The sequence below is a fragment of the Triturus cristatus genome, chromosome 12 (genome assembly GCF_964204655.1).
Source record: "Triturus cristatus chromosome 12, aTriCri1.1, whole genome shotgun sequence".
NCBI lineage: Eukaryota > Metazoa > Chordata > Amphibia > Caudata > Salamandridae > Triturus > Triturus cristatus.
The window spans coordinates 680,051,987-680,078,358 of record NC_140595.1 but is presented as its reverse complement, the minus strand read 5'-3'; the positions used below and the strand labels follow the sequence as shown (position 1 = coordinate 680,078,358).

Below are 26,372 nucleotides of genomic sequence, written 5' to 3'. Positions count from 1 at the left end.
CTCAGGTTCCGTCACCACGAGGGTTCAGGAAGTGAAGTACAATAATTTATTGACATACATGCATTTTTATAATAAGTACATTACAATGAAACGAATGTAGAAGGCGTAACATTTGATAAGAAAAATGACGTGACAGTGACATAATCGAAACTAGGCGTAATAAGGAATAAAAGAAACATAATTGGTTTGCATTATCAGACATAGGTGGATCTATAAGATAATACTTGGCATAGATGCGCGCGCAGCAGCATGACGTGTAATTGACGTGCAACTAGGGGGTGAAGGGAACTTGACATTTAGCTCTACATGTGGAGACGAGAAGTCTGGGGTGTCAAGTCAACCTAATCCCAAATCATATCTAACATCCTATGTTTAAAGAACTATGTTATCCACAAGGAAGGACACTCGGACAGAATCTATTCTATACTAACTGTGTGTGCGTGTACAAGCGTCTAAGTGTCTATATGAGATGCGAGGGGCAGAAAACTTTCCATGGCAACAGGGCTATGAATCACTTGTATGAAGACGGAAAGGCTGAGTCCCTTGCTTGTGAGCTAAAGGAAATGTTTACCTAAATCACTAGACAGGAATGCATCGGCTGAAGAGCAAAATAGATAATTCGAAGGTGAAATACAGCTTCTTGGCAGGCATGCGAAAACTGGCCGAGGCAGGCACCGTTAGCTGCACAGGGAGTAGGACAAAGTTCATGGATACAGATGCGAGCTCAAGCTGAAGCTGTCAGAGACAGAGAGCAGGGAAAGGCTTTGAGGACAGAATCGGGCCTACTTGCCTAAACTGTAAAAATGGAGTAACTTAGCCATATAAAGTCGGTGGCCTTTTATACTTAGGAATCGAATATCCAGCCCATTCATGGCGGATCTGACAGAGAACATGTTGACGGTAGACACACATATGTTTGCGTCTTAGAAACTGGAGCTGGAGGGAACATACATGTACTTGTAACATGCATATAGAACCGTTGGGGTCCAAGATAGGGGACATAACTGATCAGGAAAATCCACATTTCCACACTTCTCTTGAACTATCCTTGTCTGTGGAGCCCTCCCTGCTTAAGGCACCTTAGATAGTTCCCTTCCACTCCTCTATTTGTTGACCCTTCACTTCCCTCCCCTTCTTCCACCCATCCCTCCCTTTATGGAGGCACTGTGACATGGCACCCCTTCCCCTAAAGTGGGTGCCTTGGAAACGCACTTAGGAAAACCATCTTTCTGAGATAACCACCACCAATTAAATGCTTGATGATGGAGAGGCTAATCATTACATCGCTTTCTACCTTTCTACATCATGGTCCTGCAAAAAGCATATATTCAATAATGTATGAGCATTTATAGACATCTTGCATGTCATTTTGAGTCTTCCTGCCGAAACTGCTCCTTCATAAGTTCATTGACTTGCTCAACTGTGCTGAAAATATGGAATTTACCATCCCTGGTACTTCCATTTTAGATTGTTGTGCTAGTACAGCTTAGATGCCCTGCTCCGCACCTAAGCCACTTCCGGGTAGCCGTCGCAGCAGGATCAGCAGGGTATGGTGTCCGAGCTTGCCTGCGATGAAGTGGCTAAAAAATGTCTTGTAACAGAGCAGTAGCAGGGTCTGTCAAGCAGCGGTCAGCAGACAAGCGGTTGAGCAAGGAATAAACGGATTACCAGGGCAACATCGTATGGATTGCGACGCTTGAAGGTCCGCAGTGCATCAGACTGAAGGCAGAGTAGCGGACGTAAGCATCGGAGGGGTGGCGCCCCACAGCTGAAAGCATAAGCTCGAGTGGCAAGCAATAAAAGAGAAACTTGTACAGATTAGAGGGAGGCCGGCTTCAGAAGCAGCAATGGCGGAGGGGCTGCTTTAGGTGCGCTCCCAGGTGAGTGTGAGGCTTGGGCTCCCCCGTTCCTCCCGCACCTAGCTCTGCATGTGATATCTACTAGGCAGTTTATCAGCGGACATTCAGGGGCCCCCATCCCTCCCTCCTCAAAAGCAATTCAAGCATCCAGTCACCTCCAGACATTTTTGGACCGATTGAGCGGCTAACAGTGAAAGAAACAGGGGAAGGCCACATTCCTGCTGAAGCTAGAGGGGCAAAAATGACCAACACTCTCCCAAACACAGCGATGAGAGGCAGTGTGGAAATTGGTCCTGGACATCAATCAGGATGGAACCAAAAGTCGTCCAGGCTCCAGGGGGGGGGGGGGGGGGGGGGAGTAACAACCTGGATTCTATTAGTACCAGCACTGCATGAGTAACCAGCGAGCTCTCAAACCTTCAAAGTCCTGGCTCTGGAACATTTCACAGTAGTGAGCAGCTCTCACTCATCCCCAGTAAGGCTCTATCAGAGGAAAGGATCTCTCTGGTAGAAGGGAGATGCAACTCTCCTAAACAAGGTCCCTATGAAGGAACCAATGAACACTGATGAGAGACCCCCATACGACCTTTTCAGCCACAGAGTGTCAGGAGGAAGCAAATTTACATTGGTGACTCAACAATAGAGGATGGTACTCAACAGCTGTCAATCCAGCACACTATGTATCAGTACAACTAAGAGAAATTGAAGAGCAAAAGGTACTGGGATCTCCTACACAGTCTGCAAGGCCCATTATGAACCCTGAGACCTTCCAGATAAATTATCTTTTAATTGCATCAATGGTTCAGGATGCGCTGCAGCTCCGGAGGCCAGCCCCCAGATGGCTGTATACTCCAACAGACTTTGGATGAATTTCATGAAATGAGGAATGCTTACAATAAAGTTCAACTTAAGCTCAGCAATATGAATGTCTGCCTCCTTCAGATGAATTCCAGGCTAACGCAGCCAGAACAACGAATTTCGAAGATTTCCAAAAGAGCATAGAGCTTGGTACAGCTCAAGCAAGATGTGAGATCATGAATTTGCAGACAAAACTGGAAGAAATAGAAAACAGGTCCAGACATTTGAATCTCCAGTTTGTTGGGATCTGATAAAGACAAGAGACTGACCAAGATCCTATCAAGTTTATTGCTTAACTATTTCAGAAATATGTGCTGCCAGAGAACCATGTTAAAGTTGAAGATTTTTCAATAAGAAGAGTCCACAGATTCCCCTTCTTCCAGTCAGCAAACTCATGATCTCCTCATTCATTTTTGGTACACTTTGATAAAATCCCTTCTTTTATTCGAAAATCCCCAAAGGCTATACAATCTAAAGGACTTCAGACTAAGGAAAAGGGCTGTTTCAATATCTTTAATGACATGTCTATGGCAGCAACTCATCATCAAGAATTAAAATCTGACTGATCTTTTAAGGAATCTATTTGCTTCTTATTGGAATGCTTTGTCATTCGATTACAACTACCAAGGGTAAGGTAGGTTTGCAGGGTTGCATGATGGAAAGCAGTTTACAGCTGTGTGTAGGATAAACCTAAATATCCCACATTTACACACAGCCCATATCATCACATTCCCATACAAATCCATCCTCCCTTTCTCATCTGTCATCACCCTAAGTGTATTGAAAAGCAAAATGGGACCTTAGGTCCTTATCACTGCAACCACTTTTGTCTAAATCCACTATTGCCTACATAACATCTATAAGCTTCACTCCCATTTAACCCTTCACCCAGCTTGATCAATAGCCTTCTTCTTAACCTCCCCCATTATTCTGCCAATGTTCCTATAAGAGGTAATTTGTTTTGTAACTTTTTCATACTTCTTCACCCATCCATCTCCATCTCTACCTCCTTTTTCCACATCAACATTGTGTCACATATCCTGCCTGGTCTATCTCAACCTCATTCTCTTTGCGAACATCTCCATCTATACTCTTTGTCACCTCTTATGGTACAAAACAAAAACATCACTGTAATCCTGAGGTGCCTCCTCTAAAGCTAGACATTTCTCCCTCCTGACACCCCACCTCTGAAACACTGTTACCCTCTACATAAGTGCACTTCCAGGACACTTGCACATTTAACCTGAAACATCAACTTAGATGAAGAGCTGCCATTGCAAATATTCAACAACTGTCTTGCACACACAGCACATCACCTCATCCTTCTCCAGCCTCTAGTTCATTATGTCTGCATTGTAAATGTTGATGGCAATATTGATGCTATCGGATATCTTAATCTTGTGTGTCATTTATTACTCTTATAACTATGACCTTGTGGTTGCATCGGCGCCTTTATACTGTTACTTTAACACATCTTCTGTAAAGCATGATAGATCCTGATGTGTACAAAGTCAGTGCATGTAAATACCCAAAGCAAGAACCTAAGACATAACTTCATATTTCAACTGACTGCCTATATTTATTTAAGTAACTCTTCTGGGAAAGTGACCTGTAAATACCCCCAACTTGAGTCAGTGTGCCTCCTTTGGTACCCCTCCTATGAGATAGAACCACAAAATGTGCTCAAATATAGATATGGAGGTCCAAAGAAATCCTCGATTACATGATGTAACTATGTTTAGATCTCTAGGTGAAAAATATATGTAATATATATATATTTTCAGTAAATAAAAGGGTCTGATAATTCCTTGATGCAGTAGATCCCTCCTGTTGTCTTCTGGCTGTTTCTGTTGCTAAAATGTGCTATTTTGTACCTGATTAAATTGATCATACATACATTTCGAGAATGTGGTCATTAGGATTAAAATCAATTACAATCCATTTTTAAATTCCCATTCATATACAGATCTGAATGTAACGTCCTGTTTGTAATTGGGCCCATGGAGTATAGGCACCCATGAACCAGGACTGTTGAAGGTACCCTTCCAGATATGCACAACAATGCAGGATGGAACGAGCACTGTAGAACGCTTGGACATTGAATACATGGAGGTTTTTTCTCCACATCTGGTAAGGTGCCCTCAACTGAGCTGGCTAATAGACACTGCCTTCTTGATGTTCTGGAACTGTGCATGGCGAAAGCGCAACCAGGATGTATTCCATTCTCCTCCACAGTGGTTTAGAGATGGGCATACATTGTTGCAAGCCTGCCTTCTTAAACACATTTAAAACCAAAGTGCCCAAACACCTTTGAAACAGCAGTGCAGTAGTAAGCTAAACAAACCATACTCCAATAAAACCCTTATTGTTCACAGCCAAAACAGGCAATGAATATTACCAACACAATTAAAAACACAATCTTTACGTTTAAAATTCACAAATAGCGTTAGAATCACGACCAATAAAAATGCTAAATGTAATCTGTAAGATTCTGCGATTTGATGATTACAAGTATTAATGAATCCAAGAAGGACATTTCTACAGTTACAAGGAAAACATCTACAACAAAAACCAGTCCAGACCCCTGCAATGTCCTCTAGTGCAAATACTACATAAATAAATGGTATAAGATACAATACTGTTATTTGTGAGCATAAAGTGTAAGTGTGTCAGTACTTTAAACCCTCAAACAATCAACTTATTATTGCACTAAATTAGCAGCAAGGAAGAAGACTTTCTCCGTTGAAATATTTCAAGAAACACTGCATGGTGTATTTTTAGAACGTGGATCCAGGAGAGAGTTAATTAAGCTCGGAAAAGTCACTAGCTGGGGCCATTGTAAAAGCTTTGAGCATCATACAGTGCGTTAGCCCCGCCCTCACTATGATCCCCTCCAACAATCGATGTATTTATTGCCCTAAATTAGCAGCAAAGAAAAGGAAATATCTCAAGAAAACCGCATCGTATTTTTTGCAACATGAATCTAGGCGAGAGTTAATTAAGTTCCTAACCGTTTCTTGCCTGGGGCATTGTAAAGCTTGGGAAACCATTGGTTTTAATCAACGGTGGTTTTGAAAATGAAAGGTCTTTTATTCGCCTTTGCCTTTAAGTTCAGGTATAGCTTTAGGAATAATAACAAGGTTTTCTGATCTCAGACTCTTTTCTTCTAAGCAGCAGGAAGGTACCATGATATGGCCAGGGCTTCTTTGCAATTTCTAATATTATATTTAAGGAAAAGCGGCCGTAAATAACATTTCTGAATGCTTAACGTTTAGTGACACAGCAACAGAAAATGGATAACCGTTTCTGAACCCCCCAAAGGGCATTGGACAGATCTGCTCTCTGGACAGGCTTTGGTGACCGTCTTTTGATTATTAAACCGGCCGGCAGAGTACCCAATCGGAATTTCAAGCTAAGAATTTTTTTTCCCCCACTGGGATAATTTAATCTAAGAAAGAGTAAAAAACATTGTTTGAATAGTATAAAACTTTTTAGCAGTGGATCTGCGCGGCTTGACTTGTATACAACCAGTAATAACACTTTAGTACCACATCAAAACTAGCCTTGGTAATAATGTCCGGGTGAAGCCAAAGGTCTTCCAGGCCAATAATATAAGAGCATTTGATATGTGGGCAAACAGGGTAAACAACGATAGTTCCGGTTCTTCATAATATCAGGTCATGCTTTACTGGACCCAGGGCAACATAGTCCTCCATTTCTTAGATGCCCAATTCTGCTCACAGAGCATCCTTCGGCGTCCCACGACCCAGGTGCAATAACCATCGTAGGAAGTTGTTTTGGGTGATTTGAATGGTCAGTTGCACTCTACTCCCAAATCTTTGAGCGATAGACTTGCTGGCAGCCGTGGCTTTCATTCTATACATCAGCGTAGCCGAACCTACCGAACCGCTTCCAAGCGATTTAGCAAGTCCCAGCACCTTACCAGCTGTCTGGGCCAGAACGGTGTTACTTTTGGACAATTGGGGGGGCCACAGACGTTTGCTATCCAGACAAATTCTCAGATAATCATAGGTGGTCACAGGATCCAACGGCTAAATCCTGAGGGTCGCCCTAAGTTTGGGGCCTAATTTACAGAGAATTGGTGTATGGTAGTGAGGCAAGTGATTTTGCTGCACTGCCCCACTCGAATTCGAAAGGGCGGGAATGCACTGTATTCACAAGATACGGTGCATTCCCGTCCTTTCAGCCGGCACACAATTTGCAGGCGAGCGCCAATGCAGACACCTTTGCACCATAGTGCAAGGGTGTCTGTGTTGTGGGCATGATTGTTTTTGTGCAGGAAGGGGGACCTTCCTGCACAAAACAATTACAAGAGTGGTTTTGCTCCTTCTATGTGTGCTGCATCTCTCCATGTTACACCGGCTCTGAGGAGGTGTACGTTTTTTGCCCTGACCCGGGTTTACGTGATGCTGTTAATCTGGGGCAGTGTCAAAATACATGGGTGTGTCGGAACACCCACAGCAATGCCCATGGAACGCCTCCTTGATGTAGAGAAAGGCAAGGCCGCGCTTGGCGCAGCCTTGCCTTACTCCATATCTACGAGGTCATGCAAAGCCATGCAGGGTGGCTTAGTATTGCCTCATAGATGTGATTGAGTGGCCCCGCGCTACTGGAGCGTCATAAAAAGAGATGCTCCAGCAGCGCAGGCGTCTTGTAAATGAGGGCTTAGGTTTTTTTGGTTAAAAATCATGTACTTGGGTTGGATGGTACGGTTTCTGGTAGCACAAAATGACTCAAAACATGTCAGAAGATGGTACATCAATAGCTTGGTTCAGGCCATTAGCACGGCGTCGTCTGCGAAGAACAGTAGTGGTATTGACTCTTTGTTTATTTTCGGCACGTCTAAGTCAAAGTTCGTTAGTGTTTTTACAACATCATTTACATAACAGTATTATATATATCATGTATATAAGTTAAATAATGTTGGGGCCAGCACGCATACTGACTTGCCCATTGTATAGGGATCCCTTTGTACTATATTTCATCACAGTGGTATTTCCAGAATGTAATGCATCTAAAAGCTTTAATAGCTTATCCAGAACGTCCTATTTCTTTAAGATTTGCCATAGTATAGCTGAATAAACACTATCAAAAGCAGTTTGAAGATCAGTTAAAACGAAATATAGACACAACTTTTAGAGGGATAAGTATTTTGAACAGATAAGGTTTAATCTCATTAATTGGTCCACTGTACTCTGGTCTGTCCTGAAGCCCACTTGGCATGGAGATATTAGATCTTTTTCTTCCAACCACTGGTCTTGACGAGATAGTAACAGTTTCCCGAAGATTTTTCCCACTCCATCGAGCAGTGAAATTGGTCGATAACTTTCCAGTAATTCTCTTCGCCCCTTCTTGTGTAGTGGAACAGTTATTGATATTTGCCAAGACAGTGGTATCTCCTAGTAGAACCAGATATCATTAAATGACCTAGTTAATGCAATTGACCACAAGTCTAGATGATCCCAATAGATGTCTGTAGGAATTTCGTCCGGTCCAGCAGCTTTGCTCGGGTTTTGGGCTCAGATCACTCGGACAACTTCTTTTTCAGTGAATTCATCGACTAGCCCCAATTTTAAGTGATGAAAGAAAAACACCAGCTGAAGCAGTTAAGGAGATACAGGAATTTGATTTAAGAGCCATAATTTTTTGATAGGCTATAGGTTGGTGTGCCAATTTTGGGTTTTGATGTGTATTTGCCTCCAGGTCAACTTTACCGCACTTTTTTTCTGGTCGGGTTAATGTGTTCAAGGAAATATTATTTTCTAACAAGAACTGGTTCTCTGACTAAGCCGCTTGGTACTTATGATGTTTTTTCTGCTATGTTTCATTAGAGGGTTGCAAAGTGATTTATCCAGGATTGTGGGCTTATAGTCAACTCTAGATTCGAGGGAGGGCCCTCACAGCCCCATCTTTCAATCTCCCAAAATTTCCTGGAATTTTTCAGTTCTTGTTTCGTTTAAAGCTTGCCAGAGTTTCTGAGATGTATTTTTTAAAATATATTTTATCAGTTGTTTAAAGAGCTTTCGAATATCGTGGAAGTACTGTGTGTTGCAGTTATACAACCATCAATTTTTTAAGGCTAATGACCATAGCCCTATTTAATTTTAAGCACTACATATCGTACCAATCTGAGCAAACTGTAGAAAAACTGCAACCATCTGTGCCAATAGCTCTTCAATTTATTTCAATGTCAATCCTCCTTCTCCAAATCTGCGTTCATAATTAAAGCTTGCAGGCCCACCCATATACTACTGGAAATTTAAATCTTTTGGTCGCATATATCATTGATGCTACAATGTTTCTCGTGTTTGGTGTCAAGGCAACATTTTGACCATCTACAGATTGTTTTGATCGAGAAGCGATAGAGCTCTGTATGAGTGCACTATATCCACGAGTAGACGACTGTGATCTCTTTCAGTTCTTTTGTGCACTTTCCTATATCGACAACTAAGGGCTATGCTTTGATGTTATTTGCCTTATAGTTAATAACACTTTGCCTGTTCCCAGATCTGAATGCAAATTTTGGGGACTTGTCTGATGGAGTTTGGCCATTCAATGCACCTAAACCCCCCTCAACTAGAGTTTCAAAGATAGATTCACTTTTCCTTCTATGAACGTAGAGCTCTTTGGAAGGGGGGAAGGAATATTTAATATACTATCTTCGTCCTTTACCACTGGATTCAGCAGTCCAAGGTCCTTTGTGTACACTTTTTATTGGCATCTTTATTGGCTCTGCAAGCCTTGGCACCATGAGCTGTTCTATGAATAGCAGTACATCTGGTTTGGCCAGGGCCCAAACTCCTGGAGGAAAATGTGCATTCAGTATCATTAGTGGCCACTCCTATTTTCTTAGCTCCACGGTTTCTATGTTCTCATTGGTTTTGGTATAAATCACTTCAGAATTACCTCCTATCGGTCTGCCTTTTTGTTGTTTTTTTAGCGGGTAAATGGTATTTTGAATATCCATCAAGGTTAATGATTTCAACAGCCCACGTTTCTTGCAAACAGCAGGTGTCCGGTTTTATAAAAGTCAACCAATCCTTACTGTCCATTTTTAGCCTGCTACATTCCAACATAATACTTTTAGGTGTGTTGATCTTCCAATTACCGAATTAGAGATTCTGGATTTATCTGATAAGTGATTACCTGATCTGATAAAATGGGCCTTTGTAATGCTATATAACTGTATGTTTGGTTTGAAAAGCTGTTTGCTGTTTTTTCTACATTTGTGGAAACTTGTTGAATTTGTGGTAGACTAATTGCAATACAGAATTTAATTTCAGTCAACCATACTAATCAGTGTATACTTAATAGGATGCATAGCTTATCAATCATCTAACTAACTGATAATTGACTTCTAAAGCAAAATCCCACTAATGGGCCAACGTTGATAAGTCTTCAGTTCATCTTGAAATATAACTAGGTCGTTGGTGTTCAGCCTGAAACACCAGACTCAATGGCTGAAGAAATATTACTATATTCTCAGAGATCTTTGGCCAATTTTTGAAAGAAAAAATTAACTCTTGTGGTGGCATCAGCTATCTGAGACACAAGACTAGAACTCAAATTCTTTTTATTTGGGGCATTATTTTGATGCCTTTTATGCACAACTCTAGAGCACTTATAGGCCTTGATAAAGATCTAAGCTTATCTAGTCAAGTGAAACCTATATGGGCTGCAATCATTGTAGTGAGGATATGGACACACCTGCAGACATTGAGAAGTTAGCATAAGTTAGATATACTTGGCCGCCATTTTGCCACTTTTGCTCACGTTACTACATGCCACAGTTCTCGTAAACACTTTGCTTGCTCGCTTTCACATGCATTCTGTCTGCATTTCACATATTTAGTTGAACACTCTGCTCCTCGTCCGTACAGCGTGTTACAGGTCGAAAAACAATGAGCTCTGTTGATTTGCTTTGGTCAGTCTCACGTCCCTAGCCATAACATAGAACACAGCTGCAAACCTGGAAATCTGGTGCTTTTAATATTGCCTTGCATGCATGTTAAGACACTTGGAGAAACGCTTTCCAGGATAGAAGAGCTGTGCTCGTCCGGTGATGTAAATTCCTGCATCTGAACTCGGAGGTATGGGGTCCCCCTGACAAAGTCTGGAGGTCTTCTATAATTATAATAAACTAGCTTGTAGCATGGGGAGGGTGACAAGGTGCGATAGTCCTGTTTCCACCATCATTATAATATGATTTCCCTTTTTGTTTGAGATGGAATTGTAACAATGCTGATTTGTTTGATCTTATGCATATTGCTGCTAGTATTGGCTATTGTACGGCATTATAGAGCACGTTAGTTAAAATGAACATTTTAAACTATTCATTGGCTCTATTTACTCATGTTGTGGACAAGTACGAGAGTTTGAACAAAAGAGTGTTCTTGTTCCCACGTATCCTGAGAGAGATGGAGTAGCATGTTCTAGGGTGTCTAATCATTGGTAGCTTCGCTGTTGCATGGAGAACGAATGAGACACTATAGCTAGTCGGATTGAGGTTCTGAGCACCGAGGTGAGTATTTTGGTACACCACTACACACTGAGGTCCTGGTTTCCTGTGCATAGTTCTGTATATGTGCAGAATCCCTGCAACATCATCTCTTGTTATTTTGGAATTCAATCATTCTCTTGTAACTGACTTTTGCTTGGATACTTGTTGGATAATTCCAAATATAGTGGAAATAATACATTAGGAACGCTAAAGCATGTAACAATAAGAGCCTCAGAATTTGGCTGGGGAGGTGAAGCTTATGGCACTTCTACTCACTGTCAACTAATGTATTCTCCCTAAGGGGAATCACTCAAAGATCAAGACCACATTTCACATTGGTCAATAGCATGTTCCATAAACCATGTTCTCAAATGTCCATAAGATTGAGGTGTAGTAATCCATCCATATGTAACATCCGATAAAGAGACTCATATGCCATTAATTGAAAATACATGATCAATCTTTATTCTTCATTTCTTGATAAAAATAGACAAAGACAGCTCAGCCAATGTGTTTCGTCCCATATGGGACTTCATCAGGGATTATGAGTCTTATGTTCATACAAATTAACGGTCATCAAACATGTAATCCACAATGGCATATAAGGCTCCTTAGTGGATGTTACATATGGATGGATGACAACTCCTCAAATCTATGGATATTTGAGAACATGGTTTATGGAACATGTGATAGTCTAATGTGAAAATTGGACTTGGTCTTTAGTGCTTCCCTTTGGGAGTTTACTTTGTGTGAATTAGGGGGTTGTGGGCAGGCCAACCCTCGGGTTACAGCACCAAATACATTGAAATTCCTGTATTTATACTTGTGCAGTGGAGAACAAACAATTGCTAGGGTTGTTTACACCAAACGAATGGCTATCCCAGCAGTTCCACACCCTAAGACGGGTCAAGGACCAACTTTATATGCTTCTGAATATAGATATGTATTTTTGAAAAAGAAGCTCACTTCTGGAGGGTTAGAATTGAAAATATATGCATAGAAATGGAAGAAAATGCAAAATGGTGACACCTAGTAATAGATGGTGAACAAAAATATAACCACATTTTAAAGCTGGCACAGAGGGCTGGGAGCATAAGGAGACTACTTTTGAAAAAATGTATTAAAGTATTGTCTGTATAAGTACTGTTACAAGGAAAGGTCCTGATGATTGGGGAGTGTAATTTGTAAACATTCTCTGCTCATTTGCTTTTTCTCACCTTTGTCCTGCAGGCTGTGACTCTGGCTTAGGATATGCATTAGCAAAGCACCTTGATGAATTGGGGTTTCAAGTGTTTGCTGGAGTTCTGAATAAGAAAGGAAAAGGTGCAGATGAATTAAGAAATGCATGTTCCCCAAGACTCTCTCTTCTCCAGTTGGATATAACCAGTTGTGAACAAGCAAAGGAAGCGTACATTGAAGTCAAGTCATCTTTGAAAGATTCAGGTAGAGTTCTGTTTACAATTTGTAGAGAATCATAAGTATGTTTTACTGTGGCAAATGCTATGTATCTAGCCAAATGCATGCTTTTTGTGTGTGTTTCACAGATCTAATAGAAGCAAAGTCACAGAGTTCAAAAATGTGCCACCAGCGTCTTGAAAGTTCTTATAGTCTAAATCAGATTTGAATTTGTAAAGCCATTCTGCTTTTACACACAATTTCTAATTATGGAAATATCACAATTTCATAGGGTGATCAGCCAAAAGTATAATACACTAGCCTACCAAGAAGATGACTGTAGACTTACCTCCTACATACAGAAGACCATTGCCTTCATCCTCGAAAGTCAATGCTTTAATTTTGTTCTCGGTTTTTGTTTGCAAAAATAAATAATCCTTGCAGATCTACTATTTTGCCAGGCTACCTATAAGGCTGGCTGTTGGGAATTAGTGGCTTGTACAGAATAGAGTCTGGGGAGTCTCTGTGGACCCTTGCATAGTAGGGGTGTATGCTCAGCTTTGAAGGGGGCACCAAGGGATTGTCCTATGTTTCATGGGGCCATGGGTCATAGACTTGGGAGTTTCTAACATTACCCAGTGTTCCAGTGATATGTCCATAAAAGGAAAGCTCATTCAAGGCATAGCCTTATCTTGAGAGCAAGTGTGACAGAGACAATAGACCTCTTCTGAGACCATTGGTGTTCCAAATGTTTCTACGGCAGCTTTATTGCATGTGGACAGGATGCAGTGTGACAGTAGACTCCCTTAGGTCTTTGGAAGCGTGTACAGATTCTTTTGGAACTGTCCAGTCCCACACTGCCTCATGCTTCTTCAACATCCTCGACTGTCAGAAATGATAGACAGATACTTCTAGCTTATCTGGACATGCCTGTCTAGCAGACTAAGGGTGGAGGCAGATGTTTCACCATAAGATTAGCAGAATTTCAAACTGAGCCTCTAAATGTACTAGGGTGGAACGGAGTAGTTAGAATATGGTGGAAGGCAACAGAGGATTCACTTGGAAAACTCTAGAGTCTGTTTTTTTCTTTCTATGCTTTTAATGCTGTAGATTATGTCCTGTCATCTTAAACCTGAATGGGGAAAAACTTAAAACACACATCAAGGCCCCTTACCTTTGGCAATTCTTTGGTGAACCCTTATTTTTACCTCACTGAAATTCGGTAGACATATGCACTCCATGCTGACGGTGAAATAATAGTTCTTCTCTTCCTCATTGGGCCCATCTATTTTTTCTTCGAAGTGTGACCAAATATTGGGAGATGATGTGTGGATTTCTGTCTTCAACTATTTGCACTAGTTTATGCTTCTGTTCCAATACGATGCATGTACTCTTCTAATTGTCCTTAATGTATCTCTTCTGAAATAAACAAAAAAAAGTTAGTATACAAATCTTACTAATGTATGACAAGGTAGCTGTGGTAGCCACATTCATCTAACAACAACAATGAAACAGGAACTGTAAATCTTCATCTTTATTGGAGCACCGGAACCCCGTGCCTGAGGAACCAGACACCAACAGTCTGCACAAACTCAACTGATATAGGACCCCAGTATGTCATCAACCCCACATTCCACTATAGACCTGACACAGAAGGTGAAGGGTGAAGAAAGACTAAGACACAATATAACACACATCCCCCTTCTTTCACTTCAAAACTTACAGCAGGAGCACCAAACATACACAAGAGGAACCCCACACAAGACACCACCCACAAGACACAACAAATGAACACATAAACAAATGCCAAAAACATGAGATCAGCGACAAACAAAATCATCAAGCCCAAGAACATGAGATCAGCGACAAATAAGATCAGCAAACCATCTGGGAGGCCTACCACACCTCTTTCCTCTCTCCAGTATGGCAAACGGCAACCTCATAACATTTTCTCTTCCAACATCACCCAGTGGAATCACCTGGGACTCTTATTCATTCAAGCTTGACAAAGACAGGTCTAAATCCAACTCTGCCTGCACTGGAATAACTCCACCCCTTTGAAATAAAGCCACTCTTCTCATGTTACAGACTTCCTCATTGTTTAACTTCAACCTATTGCAGCCCACCTGTTTAACCCTGTAGGGACCACGACATTTTCATAAACTGGACTTAACACCACCAGGTATGACTTTGAGCCAGTCACCCACCCGAATCAACCCCTCCTTGGAGTAGTTCGGATCTGCCTTTGCTACTGAGTTACCACCACTTCTCCACACCCAGGAAGGAAACAGTTTAGTGCCAGGTTTCCTGCCCCTCATCATCTCAAAGGGTGTTGTGCCTGTTGCTGCATTGGGTGTGGTGTGGTATGCCCACAACATGTCTTTAATTGCATGTTGCAGATTCTGCCCTGCTTTGCTAGCTAATTCAATATTTCCATTTGCTAATCTATTGATACTTTCCACTTGCCCATTGCTCTGAGGGTTATAAAGGGAAGTACACACGTCTTTCGCCCCCACATGAGCTAAAAAGGTTTCCATTTCACACAAAGTGAGCTGTGTACCATTGTCAGTGATAAGTTTTATAGGCACCCCTTCCCGTCTAAAGATGTCCTTCAATAAGGCAATGGTGGTTTTGGTACTGATGTTCTTCAAAAATATTTGTTAAAACCATATACGAGGACGGCATAAAAACTTTCTTGTTCTGGCAAAAATGTGACAGGACCAATAAAGTCCAAACTGATCTTCTCCCGCACAGAGTCTGCCTCAGACATATGCAGCTGAGTGTCCTTGACACACCCACCTACTTTCAACCTCTTCTCAGACTTTTTGCATTCCACACAGTTCTCGACCCAACTCTTAACATCAGTATCCATTTTGAGCCACCAAAAATTCTTTTTCACCCTTTTAAGAGTGAATGTTTGTCCCTTGTGGGCCTCGTGTGCCAAGGTGATTAGTTTGGATCTGAGTGTTACCGGAGGAACAAATCTCTCACCCCTGACAATAATTTGATCCGAATTTACCGATAATTCTTCCACTACTTTGGAATATGATCTGACAGAATATCTACTCTCTCTTTTGACCCCTTATTTAATCATCCTTGTTACAGCTTTAAGTTCTTGATCCTTGTCTAAGGATTCCATCCACTCCTGTTTCGAAACTGCACTGTGCAAATCTGTTAAGACCTCATACACACTCACCACAACCTCTTAAGTAGCTACTTCGCCTACTTCACGCATTTTATCAGGCAACCTGATAAACAATCGGCTACTCTATTCTTCCAGCCACGCAAATATTCCATTGTGAAATAACACTCCTGTGATTTGACGGCTAATCTGGCCAGGCAGGCTGAAAAGTTCTTAAATCCAATAGGTGCAAGCACCTTTGACAGAGGCTTGTGATCGGTCCTGAGAACTACTCTAGATCCCCATATGAAAGTGCGGAAATGAGACGTCGCCCACACAGCCGCCAATGCCTCCCGCTCAATGACCAAATAATTCCTTTTCGTATTCGTCAGCATGACGCAACAGCTACAGTTCTTTCAACTCCACCATGTAGCTGCAAAAGAACGGCACCAAATCCTACTGCTCTTGCGTCTACAGTAAGCACCGTCTTAAAGTTGCACTGAAATGTGGCTAAAATCTTGGCATTGGAGATCTCTTCCTGAATACTAGAGTAAGCTTTCTCTTGAGCGGTTCCCCACTCAAACTTCCTTCATTTCCTGAGTAACTCCCTCAACGGTTCAGATTTTGTGGCAAAGTCCCTCACAAATTTGGCATAGTATTCTACCATTCCCACAAATGAGTGCAGCATGTCTTTATCATTGGGTGTTTGTGCGTTGACAATGACACTTACAAGATTCAGTTTCGGTCTCACGCCTTCACTGGAAATACGGTACACAAGATAACTGACCTCACTCACCAGAAACCTGCACTTCTCTTTCCGCAAAGTGAGATCAGCTTCTAACAATTTACTGAGAACTATAAGTAATGGGTCATTGTGAGAGTCAATGCTATCTCCAAAAATGACATTTGTTACACCAGCCAACACTTTTGAAATAAGTATTTGAAACACGCTAGCTGCGGATGACAAACCAAAAGGCAGTCTATTAAATTGAAAGACACCTTCGGCTGTGACAAAGGTAGTTAGATGATTCAAATCAGGATGCAGCATTACCTGGTGGTAAGCACTCTTAAGATCTAATTTGGAAAATAAATTCCCCCAGCCAGTAGAAAGACTAGCTCTGTGATGTTGGGAAGAATGAGACGGTCCATTCCTTGGGCTCCACTTCACAGGAACAGATGACTGGCACAATGGTGTCTGGCACATCCCATCCTGTCCCAAACATGTGGTAGTCACGTACATCTAAGAACAACGCTGAATCAGAAACTGTAAATCTTCAACTTTATTGGACCATAGGAATCCCACGCCTGAGGAACAAGACACCAACAGTATGCACAAACACAACTGATATAGAACCCCAGTATGTCATCAACCCCACATTCCACTATAGATCTGACACAAAAGGTGAATGGTGAAGAAACACTAAGACACAATATAACATTAGTCCTGCACATTAAACTGCTTAAGAGCTCAGGTATGTCAGCACATACACAAATTAAGTACTGATTAGTATATTTGATTACATCGTAGGAAGTGATCCCATACAACCTTTGTAAAAGCTCAAGTGTCAACCCAGTATTCTTTGGAACCAGGGTACTAGTATTTGTATAATAAGAGTGGTTCCATCAGACTCATTTATGTGATTTTATCAAATTGTAGAGTATCACCTAATGTATCGACCAAGATCCGGAATAGCTTAAGTGGAAATAACAATCGCATATAGTAACGATGAAGTGACCACAACTGACATTTCAATCAAGATTGGAGGTCTTTTATATCATTCAATTTTAAGTTTTAACCAAACACATACATAACGTTTCATAAATAGTGTAAACCAGCACAGTGCTTGTGAATGGTGAGTGAAATGGAAAGATAATCTACATATAAAAAATAAAATCAGTTCTGCTGTGAAGCATCAAATGGTATGCATGGTTGTTACAGATAGTAGGCCTTAGGTTAAGCTAAAGTGCGAGCCTGATCCATCTCTGGCATTGAGCATCTCACTGACTTGTCCTTTTGGTGATGATATGCATTGCAGTTCTACTCAGTGTCTGGCTATTGAGCCCCCAGGGTTACTAATTGCTTTGACGCAACTGATATGGGGCCCTAATTCCTTTGACTGTAGTCCTAATGAAGACCCCGCTTAAAATATACCTATTGGTATAAAAATGTTGATTTTAATTCTGTTTTGGACAAGTTTGTTTGTGTTTTAAAAAAAAATCATTAAGTACTTAGGATTTCTGTTTGTAACACTCACTCATACCATTTGATTCTCAGAAGATGAATTGTTTGAATTGTCTGTTTACAAAATCTTTGTATTTCACTCACACACTGTTAGCGAGCGCTGCAACACTAGCACCATTCATAACACCTCTTGTATGTGCTGTTTTGGAACATAAAAGTCAATAATATAAAATACTTTGAGTCTTGACTGAAACTTTGGTTGTGGTCACTTCATCATTTACTTCATATAAGGGTTATTTCTCCTTAAGATGTTCATAATTTTGGTCTACACATTAAGTGATCCTTACAATTGGATAAAAATATTTTACAAATGACTCACACAACGTCATCAACAACGTTGAAGTGACATTAAAGTCCTTTCAGAATGAATAAGAAAATTGCAAAACCTCACTAATATATACTGAGCAGACAATATAGCTGACTAACCAAATTGGCTCTCAGTAATGTATAATTCCCAAGTAGTAAAGGATGGACCAGCAGATTGCCTCCAATTATGACAGATGGACTCCTGCTGTCTTTCTGGTGGTCATTATTTAACCCTGTTACCGGGCATGACGCTCTCATTCCAGTGAATGAGGGTGCAACCCAACCTCCAAATGTGATTCTCACTCCAAGTGAGAGGTGAAGTGTCTAAGTGTAATGAAATTGAATAGTTCTTGTGATCTCAGTTACATATTAGACAGTATGCTCCCAGTGGTCAGTAATCATTACTGCTTGCCTGAAGCCCATTGCCCATAAAAGAGACGCACAGTTGAAGTGAGTGATGCATTCTGCCTGTCCATTGTTCCCCACTGGGTAAACTTTTGTGCTCGACTGTGTGATGTGGATTGGTATGCAAATAATAGTATCACTCCAAGCCGTCACCATTGTTACAAAGGAGCCTTTAGATGTTTCATAACCTTATAAGGGAACTCTGCTTTCAGCCTCATTCTTCTATTTGGCCATGGAACTCCTTGGTGACTTGCAATTCCTTATATTGTACTTGTATGGTGTACATTATCCCATGTACAGTGCTTGTTGTACAAAATCACTCCCAGCATAGTAATTCTACTTTCTTGCTTTAATCTAAATCCTTGCCTTTTAATATTGTTACATTAAGTAAAAACTGACGGATAATATTGCTTTCTCAAGGTGTCAACTAGAATTATACTCATGTGAGGTACAATCCTAGGAATGGTGGTATGTGTACAGGCCATTTTGGAAACAATTCTAAATAAAAGTACCAATGATAAAAATCATAGATGAAGAACATTGTGAGCATAAAATAACATCATGAACCTGCAAGCTTTTATAATATAAAAAGATAATACAAATAATCCCATGCAATATTGTACAAAGGCAGGTGCCGAAATAAACCGGTCACAATACAAGGGTCAAAAATCATAACTCACAACACATACTTATTTACTGCTTTATACCCAGTCAATCTGTGACTGCATTAGCCATTCCTAGAAAGATGCACATTAACATATATCAACTATCATGGCTTGCCTGCATGCCCAACATTAGCGCTCAAACACGGAAATCTGGGATGAAGATATTACCCACTCACAGGCCCTTAGTCTGGAGCACATACCAATAATCAAATCTGAATTCAGGAGTTCATGTAGTTGTGTTCATGCAGTCATTCATGGTGGATAGGACAAGAACAATCAACACAAAACGGCCTACCCTAATTACATAGATTTCCAACATTCATAGGTTGGCAGCCAACGGCTCCAAGTGCTGCTGGTAGGGGATTTCCGATTATGAGGTCTCCTGAGGTTCCACCATTAGAAGTCAACCTTGCTTGCCGCACAATCCCTATTCCACCCTCCTTCGTGTAAAGTGTTAGGGGTTATTCCAGATTCCCTGGTTGCCGCATCCAGGAAATGCTCACTTTTAGGTCATACTCTAGTTCCCCTTTGGCTCTTCAGGATTTAGTCAAAAATGTGTATGGTGCCACAACACGTTAGTGAGTGCCCTTGGGCCCAATCAACCCGTTCTCATCTTACCTGCTCTCATAGCACAGAAAAGTTCAGCGGTCACCCGCAAGTCCTACTTGGCTCGGAAAAGTCTGGCTGCCCGCAGCCCACGCGCAGCACCGAACAGTAAAGGCTCTCTCAGAGCAGCGCTGCTGGAGTTCTCTCAGCTGTTAGAGCAGCTCCTAGCTCCTGAAGATGTGCTAAGTTGGATTTATCCAGAGGGGCGTGGGAGAATCGTTTCTTCAGCTCCCGACTAGAGCCCAGGGAGGGCACAACATTGTCCTCGCCATTTCTCTGTTATCAGTCAGCAGCAGTTCCCTTGTAGTGCAGGTCTAACCCCCCACCCCCAATGTTGTCACGATTCACTCCCTGTGCTCTCGTGCCCACCACCAGGGGGACGAATTTTGGGGCTTTCCCGTGTTCTAATATGCCTCCAGACACTCTTCTGTATGCATATCCTGACTTCCAGGCATCTGGACATCATTTAGGATTTGACATCCATTCCCAATCCATGCCGGGTTTTGTGGAAGCCAGTCTGCTCATGCTGGAAACTCTACTAACTAGAATTCCCTGCTCTCTGCTTCTTCTCCACCCCTGCAGGCCAAGAATGGGTGGAGGAATTCAGCTCACCTGTGGCTGGCTGCTGCTCACACCTGATGCATATGATTACTGTGAGGTCTTTTAAGCCCAGCTCCCCTCAGGCCAAGATGGTCATTGTAGCTGTTTTCTGGTGAGACCGATCTTTGTTTCCAGTGTTTCCTGAGCTTTTGATATCTTTGTTTCCAGTGATTCCTGATTTCCTGAGCTATACCTATTCCTTGTACCTGAATTAGCACTGCCTGTAGTGGTACCTTGTTTCCTGAGTTCCTGAGCTATAGTTATTCTTTGTTCCTGTTCCTGGGCTTCAGCTATTTTCTTGTTCCTGGTTTGCACTGCTTGCAGTGCTGTCTTGACTCCTTGTTTCCTGAGCTGTAGCTATGTCCTGTTTCCTTGAATCAGTACTGCCTGCAGTGCCACCTTGACTCCTGAGCTATAGTAATTTCCCTGTTTCCTGAACTAGCACTGCCTGCAGTGCCACCTTGACTCCTGAGCTATAGTAATTTCCCTGTTTCCTGAACAAGCACTGCCTGCAGTGCTACCTTGACTCCTGAGCTATAGTAATTTCCCTGTTTCCTGAACTAGCACTGCCTGCAGTGCTACCTTGACTCCTGAAGCTTTAGTAAATTCCCTGTTCCTGCACCAGCACAGCCTGCAGTGCTACCTTGACTCCTGAAGCTTTAGTAAATTCCCTGTTCCTGCCCCAGCACTGCCTTCTATGCTACTTTGTTTTCTTGATTACTTAACCCGCACTATTCTAGTATACCCTTGTAGCCTCCCCTTCTGCATATCCTTCTCCAGTCCCCGCCTTTCTTCCCATTTCCTTGGTTCCAGTCCCTAGTTTGCTGTCTTTCTATTCTTGCTTCTGTTGTCTTGTATGTTTGTTACCTGCTTTCTGCCAAGTGTGCCCTGTGATTTCCTTCCTTTCCTCTAAAGCACTCCTCCTTGCTGGCTCCTTGTCTATTGTGCTTGTGTTTAGTTCTACCTTCTTGCTGTTACTGCCTTGCGTGTTCCTGTTTGATCGCCAGGATCCGTGGGCACAGCTGACTACCTAGGTGGTGTTTCTTGTTCACTGTGAGTATTGTCTTTGAGTTGCATTTATAACATTACCATAGGTATAAACTCCACCGACCCTGCCTTTGCAATAAATATCCTATATGGGGGTATTTGCAGTCAGTATCTGTAACAGCAATTGTGGGTGGGAAACTTACTGAGCTTCAGTCTTACCGTGTGGAGCTCCTGAGTGCTTTACCCCACGCTACCCTTTATTGTTAATGTTGATTCATATATATGTCTTGCACATTCGTCCTGGGTGTAGTTATTCTGAATGCTATATTGCCTCGTGAGTGCCCTTCCTTTCTGAGTCTTAGCCATCTTGTTCACTTGTACAGGCTTCCCTTTTCTCCTCTGACTCCCTGTATGATCCTGGGCAGTGCTGTACTCCTCTTTCTGTGTACGTTTTATACCCAGTTCCCATTCCTTGCCCAAGCCCCTGACTGTGTTCCCCACATAGTCCCAGACAGTCCCTGACAAATGTAGCCTCAGCCTTTCCTTTGGGCAGAGGCCCGCATCCTTCAGCAACATTGGTAGCAGCAGCCCTCCTGATGTATGGGGTTGCCCCAGTACTGGTCAGTTCGGGTCAAAGGCTATTTTGGTACAAGTGCCCCTGAAAAGAGGGAGAGGAGACTCAGTGCTCCTCACAGTAGCATCTTTACCAATGGACCCCTCCGGCATATGGGGCCACCACAACATGGCATGATGACTCGTCTAGTTACGCACAGCACTCAACTCATGGCTCAATCCATGATGGCCCTCTTCTGGTATATGGGGGTCACTGAGCCAATACTGCACACGGGCAATGACCCGATTGGCACACAGATGTTCCTACACACCTCACTCGGAGTCCTCTGAGCAGGGCTCCCCACTGTACACCACTCCCTCCAACACTCTCCTCTTCCTCACAGGGCACACTGGTTTTGACAAGCAGGCAGGCACTAGTGCTCCAGGGCAGGTGACCTTGGCTTCCTGGGTGACGTCCCCTCACCCAGCAGGGAGCCTAGGAGTCCTTTGCCCCTAGTCCTGGTCACAGGCAGAAGTCTTGCAGAGCAGCTTCCCCTCCTCATAAAGCCCATCTGGATGCTTGGCAGATGACAAAGTTTAGGGACTCAACCTCCCCTTCTTATAGTCTATTTCCAGACACCAAAATGTATTTTAGGGTCTATGTCTTTGAGGTTTCATGTTGGGGTTCTGCTTCTTTTGAATGTGAACACTTTCTTCTTTCCTCCTAAATGGCTGTCTGTCACAGGAGACAAGACTCTGAAGTGGATTATCCCACAACACAATTCATGGGAGTGACCAGAGTTCACACCTGGATGTCATTCACAGTGATATTGAAATCAAAGATTTAGTCCCAGGCATCCAGTCCTACTCTTTATGATATCCTTATCAGTGCCATCTCCTTTCCTGAGATGTGTCCAGACCCTTTCCTTGTGATCTAGCTCTGAGTCAAAGAGCAATTTTTTGAAGTGTACAGGGGAAGTCTCTCTCTCCCTTCCTCCATTGTGTCCCACCCAGCTCACAGGAACGCATCAATATACAAATCTGTCTGGGGATTCCATCAACTCCTCATTTCTTCAGCAGGTAGGCCAATATCCTCCATGTAAATGTACCATTGCGGGCACATTTGCACTTCGTGTACCTGCACAGCATACTTACTGTCCAGCACTTATATCGCCATGCACTGTACCATTACAATTGCGCAACATTAAGCACATACATTGTCTGTGCGCACTGTTTAGCACTGAAGCTTTCCTTTACTGTACCATGGTGTGCTATTTGCAAACACACCCTGCTAGCACACACACTGTGCTCACTGCGAAACACTTCACCCTTTGTGTATTGTACTTCACGCAAAAACACATACACCCAAAGCATGCGTTCATTGCGCATCCACTGCACAGCACTACATCTCTCATGTAATGTACCCCTAACAGGTATACATACATACATTCAAGACATGCACTAACCACACAAATACTGCATAATACTTGTTTATCCCTTTACTGTATCCTTCCCAGGCACACATACAACCAACTGAGAATCACTACTCCTGTGCAGCACTCCACATCTAGCTGATGTAGGCCAAGGGTGAGTTAAGCACACAGCAGAGGAACCTTTAAAAAGGTGAGGGAGCTTGGAGGCCTCAGTCCAGTGACACAAGGTAAAAACAACTTGTTCACTACTACTGATCACTACACTGTGCTGCCACCACCGTGCTTGTGCTTCTTTACTCCTGGGGAAGGCGGTAGCCTTCCACCACCATCATGAGGGTACTGCTTTGGGCCTCCCTATCCGGTCCAACAAAACTGCTATCCGTGAAACAGGCCTATGGCATGGCGCACATGCATGATCCATGTTCACCTATGACAAAAAATCTACATGAGGGATCCAGACAACAGTGCAATCGGTAACTCGTGGCAGAGGTGCACATCTTCAAAATTGCAGATGACTTTTTCATCTTAACACAGGACATTTGATAATTTCCAGCACATGTCCCTTACTCATAATTTTCCAAATTCTACAGCAGACCCATAATCTCTTAGAACGAATGCCACATTTGGGACTTTTATGTGATTTAAAAAAAATCAGCCCCCAAGGTCTGACTTGAATAACTACATTATTGCCAGAGTTTTATTTGGACACATTGAATATGTGTCTTTAGCAATGCTTAATTTGTGAAAAAAATAAGTGTTGGTGCCCTTGTCAGAGGCCACTGCAGCTTGCACCACCCATTGCTGCTTCCAGTAGCAGCACCAGCGCAACAACTAACTGTTGCACTCATCCTATAAGATTGGCTTGGGAGGCAGGTATTAGTCACTTTAAGATATATTGAATAAACAAACAACCCTTTTTGCACTTTTCTAAATGAGTCAAACAGAGCCAGCATGTGGCAGACTGTCATAAGTGCCTGTGTTGAAAATTAAGTCCCGGTAAAGAGCAGCAGAAACCACTGGCTCAATTTACACAGGCACAAGGGTTTTGATTGACTCGGGAAGTATGGCGCTCAGCTGTATGGACGCAAATGTTGATTAGAAATAGATTTCAATACGGTGCCAAAACAGGAAAGGGGACAATCCCTTAAACCCCTAGATTTGATGTAGGAGGCCCTACACCAAGTTACTGTGACGCTAAGACATGGGCACACGTAATTCGAGGTGTAATTCACAGTGAGGTAATGTTAATATACACATCTGAATAGTTCATTTTGTAGTTCATGATTTATTCAACAAGAGCAAACGAAAAACCAGCCAACACGTGTTTCGTCGCTTATGGAAATAATCCAGCGACTTCCTCAGGGCTGAATATGAAGTTTGAAAGTCATGTACTTGCTCTGCCGGTGATAATTCCTACCCGGCTGGGTAAGGTCTCAATCAGTAAAAAGGTGCGTGAAAACGTATTCATCGGACGGTGTAGTTGAATCAGATTATATAGAAAAAATGCAGGTAAAAAGATCATGATGTGAGAGGCCGCGAATGTTCCAAACCAAACGAGAGTCCTCGTGGTGTGAGAACCTCCAGCGGGTGCGCTGTGAAGTCTTGCGGCCCCCTCCGTAACAAACGCTTCTCCGAGTGCGGACTGGCTCAAATTAAGCACCGGTCTTGGGGCTTGAAAATCTAGCTTCGCTTGCTGAAACATGTCATGTCACGGCTGAGAAGTGTCCTTTACCTCTGTTTCATTTTAATAGAACTATTCTGTAACTGAGCGGTCAGTCCTCATGCACAAGGTGCACTTTATGCAAGTACACAGACCTTACATAGACCTCATCATGCCTGATCAGAAGGACCTTCCTTTTGCTCTTGCTGGGCTATGCTGCTAAGAGAAGGACGTGTCAATTTAGTAGAAGCAGAGTTGAGGCTGGTAAATATTTTTGAGACACCAGGGAAGATGCAAACCTGGTAGAAGGAATTCCGTACCCTGGCTATGGCAGACTTTATTTTAAAAACAACCTTTCTTGAAAACCACCGAAGTCTGCTCCATATTTGTAAAGCATAACTGGAAATCATTTTATTGTAATTGCATTGAATTAGTGCTTACTACTGCTGGGGCTGTACATGGGGTAGGCTGCATGTACTCAGCTATTACAGGGGAACCTAAAGATACATTTTTTAAATCCTCTGTATTCAGATTTCTTAACTCATAGTGGGTTTCAGTAGAGTCCACGTGGGATGCATAGCTTCCTAGATTAAAGGACTATTCGGTTAGCACTGAAGGGTGAAGGCAAATGTGTGGTTAGGTACATTTCTTCTCTACACATCATATAATGTTGAAATGCTGGCGAAGTTTGAACTCTTAAGTAGGCCTGGGCTAAAATTCCGTTCCGCTCGCGGAAATTGCGATAATTTGACATTTTCTCGTTCTGCGGAGAGCGCGAAAATGTCAAAATTTCCGCAATCCACATTTTACCTGAAATTTTTTGCTTGCTCGCACTGTAATATAATACATTCTCGCGTGCGCGCGATCGCCTTGCCTGATTTCCCGCGTTCGCCGACCACTTTTCCCGATCCGGTCGCGTTCCCCACAAGATGTTGGATTGTTGGTAGCCATTTGCGCTGTCTCGCGACAGTTCACGCCGCAGTAACGTCATTCGTCACGCGTCACGTCTTTCTTCTCACGATCATGCACCGAGAGACGAGTGAAAACAAGATGGCCGCGCCCGTGAGCAACCGCATGGGTAAGTTGGCGAGCCGCGACAACGCAGAAAATACCGCGAACGGGCGGGAAAAAAAATTCAGCATCTTCACGATATTTCCGCGTG

At 42.5% G+C, this 26,372-nt stretch overlaps 1 protein-coding gene across 1 annotated transcript in view; it reads left to right on the top strand.

Moving 5' to 3' along the window:
- HSD17B2 (hydroxysteroid 17-beta dehydrogenase 2) overlaps positions 1–26,372 on the top strand; it is a 303,859-nt gene that overhangs the window by 103,776 nt on the left and 173,711 nt on the right. The window contains exon 2 of the mRNA XM_085639054.1: positions 12,469–12,681. Coding sequence (XP_085495180.1) covers positions 12,469–12,681 — 213 coding nt within the window. The remainder of the gene's footprint in view (positions 1–12,468; positions 12,682–26,372) is intronic.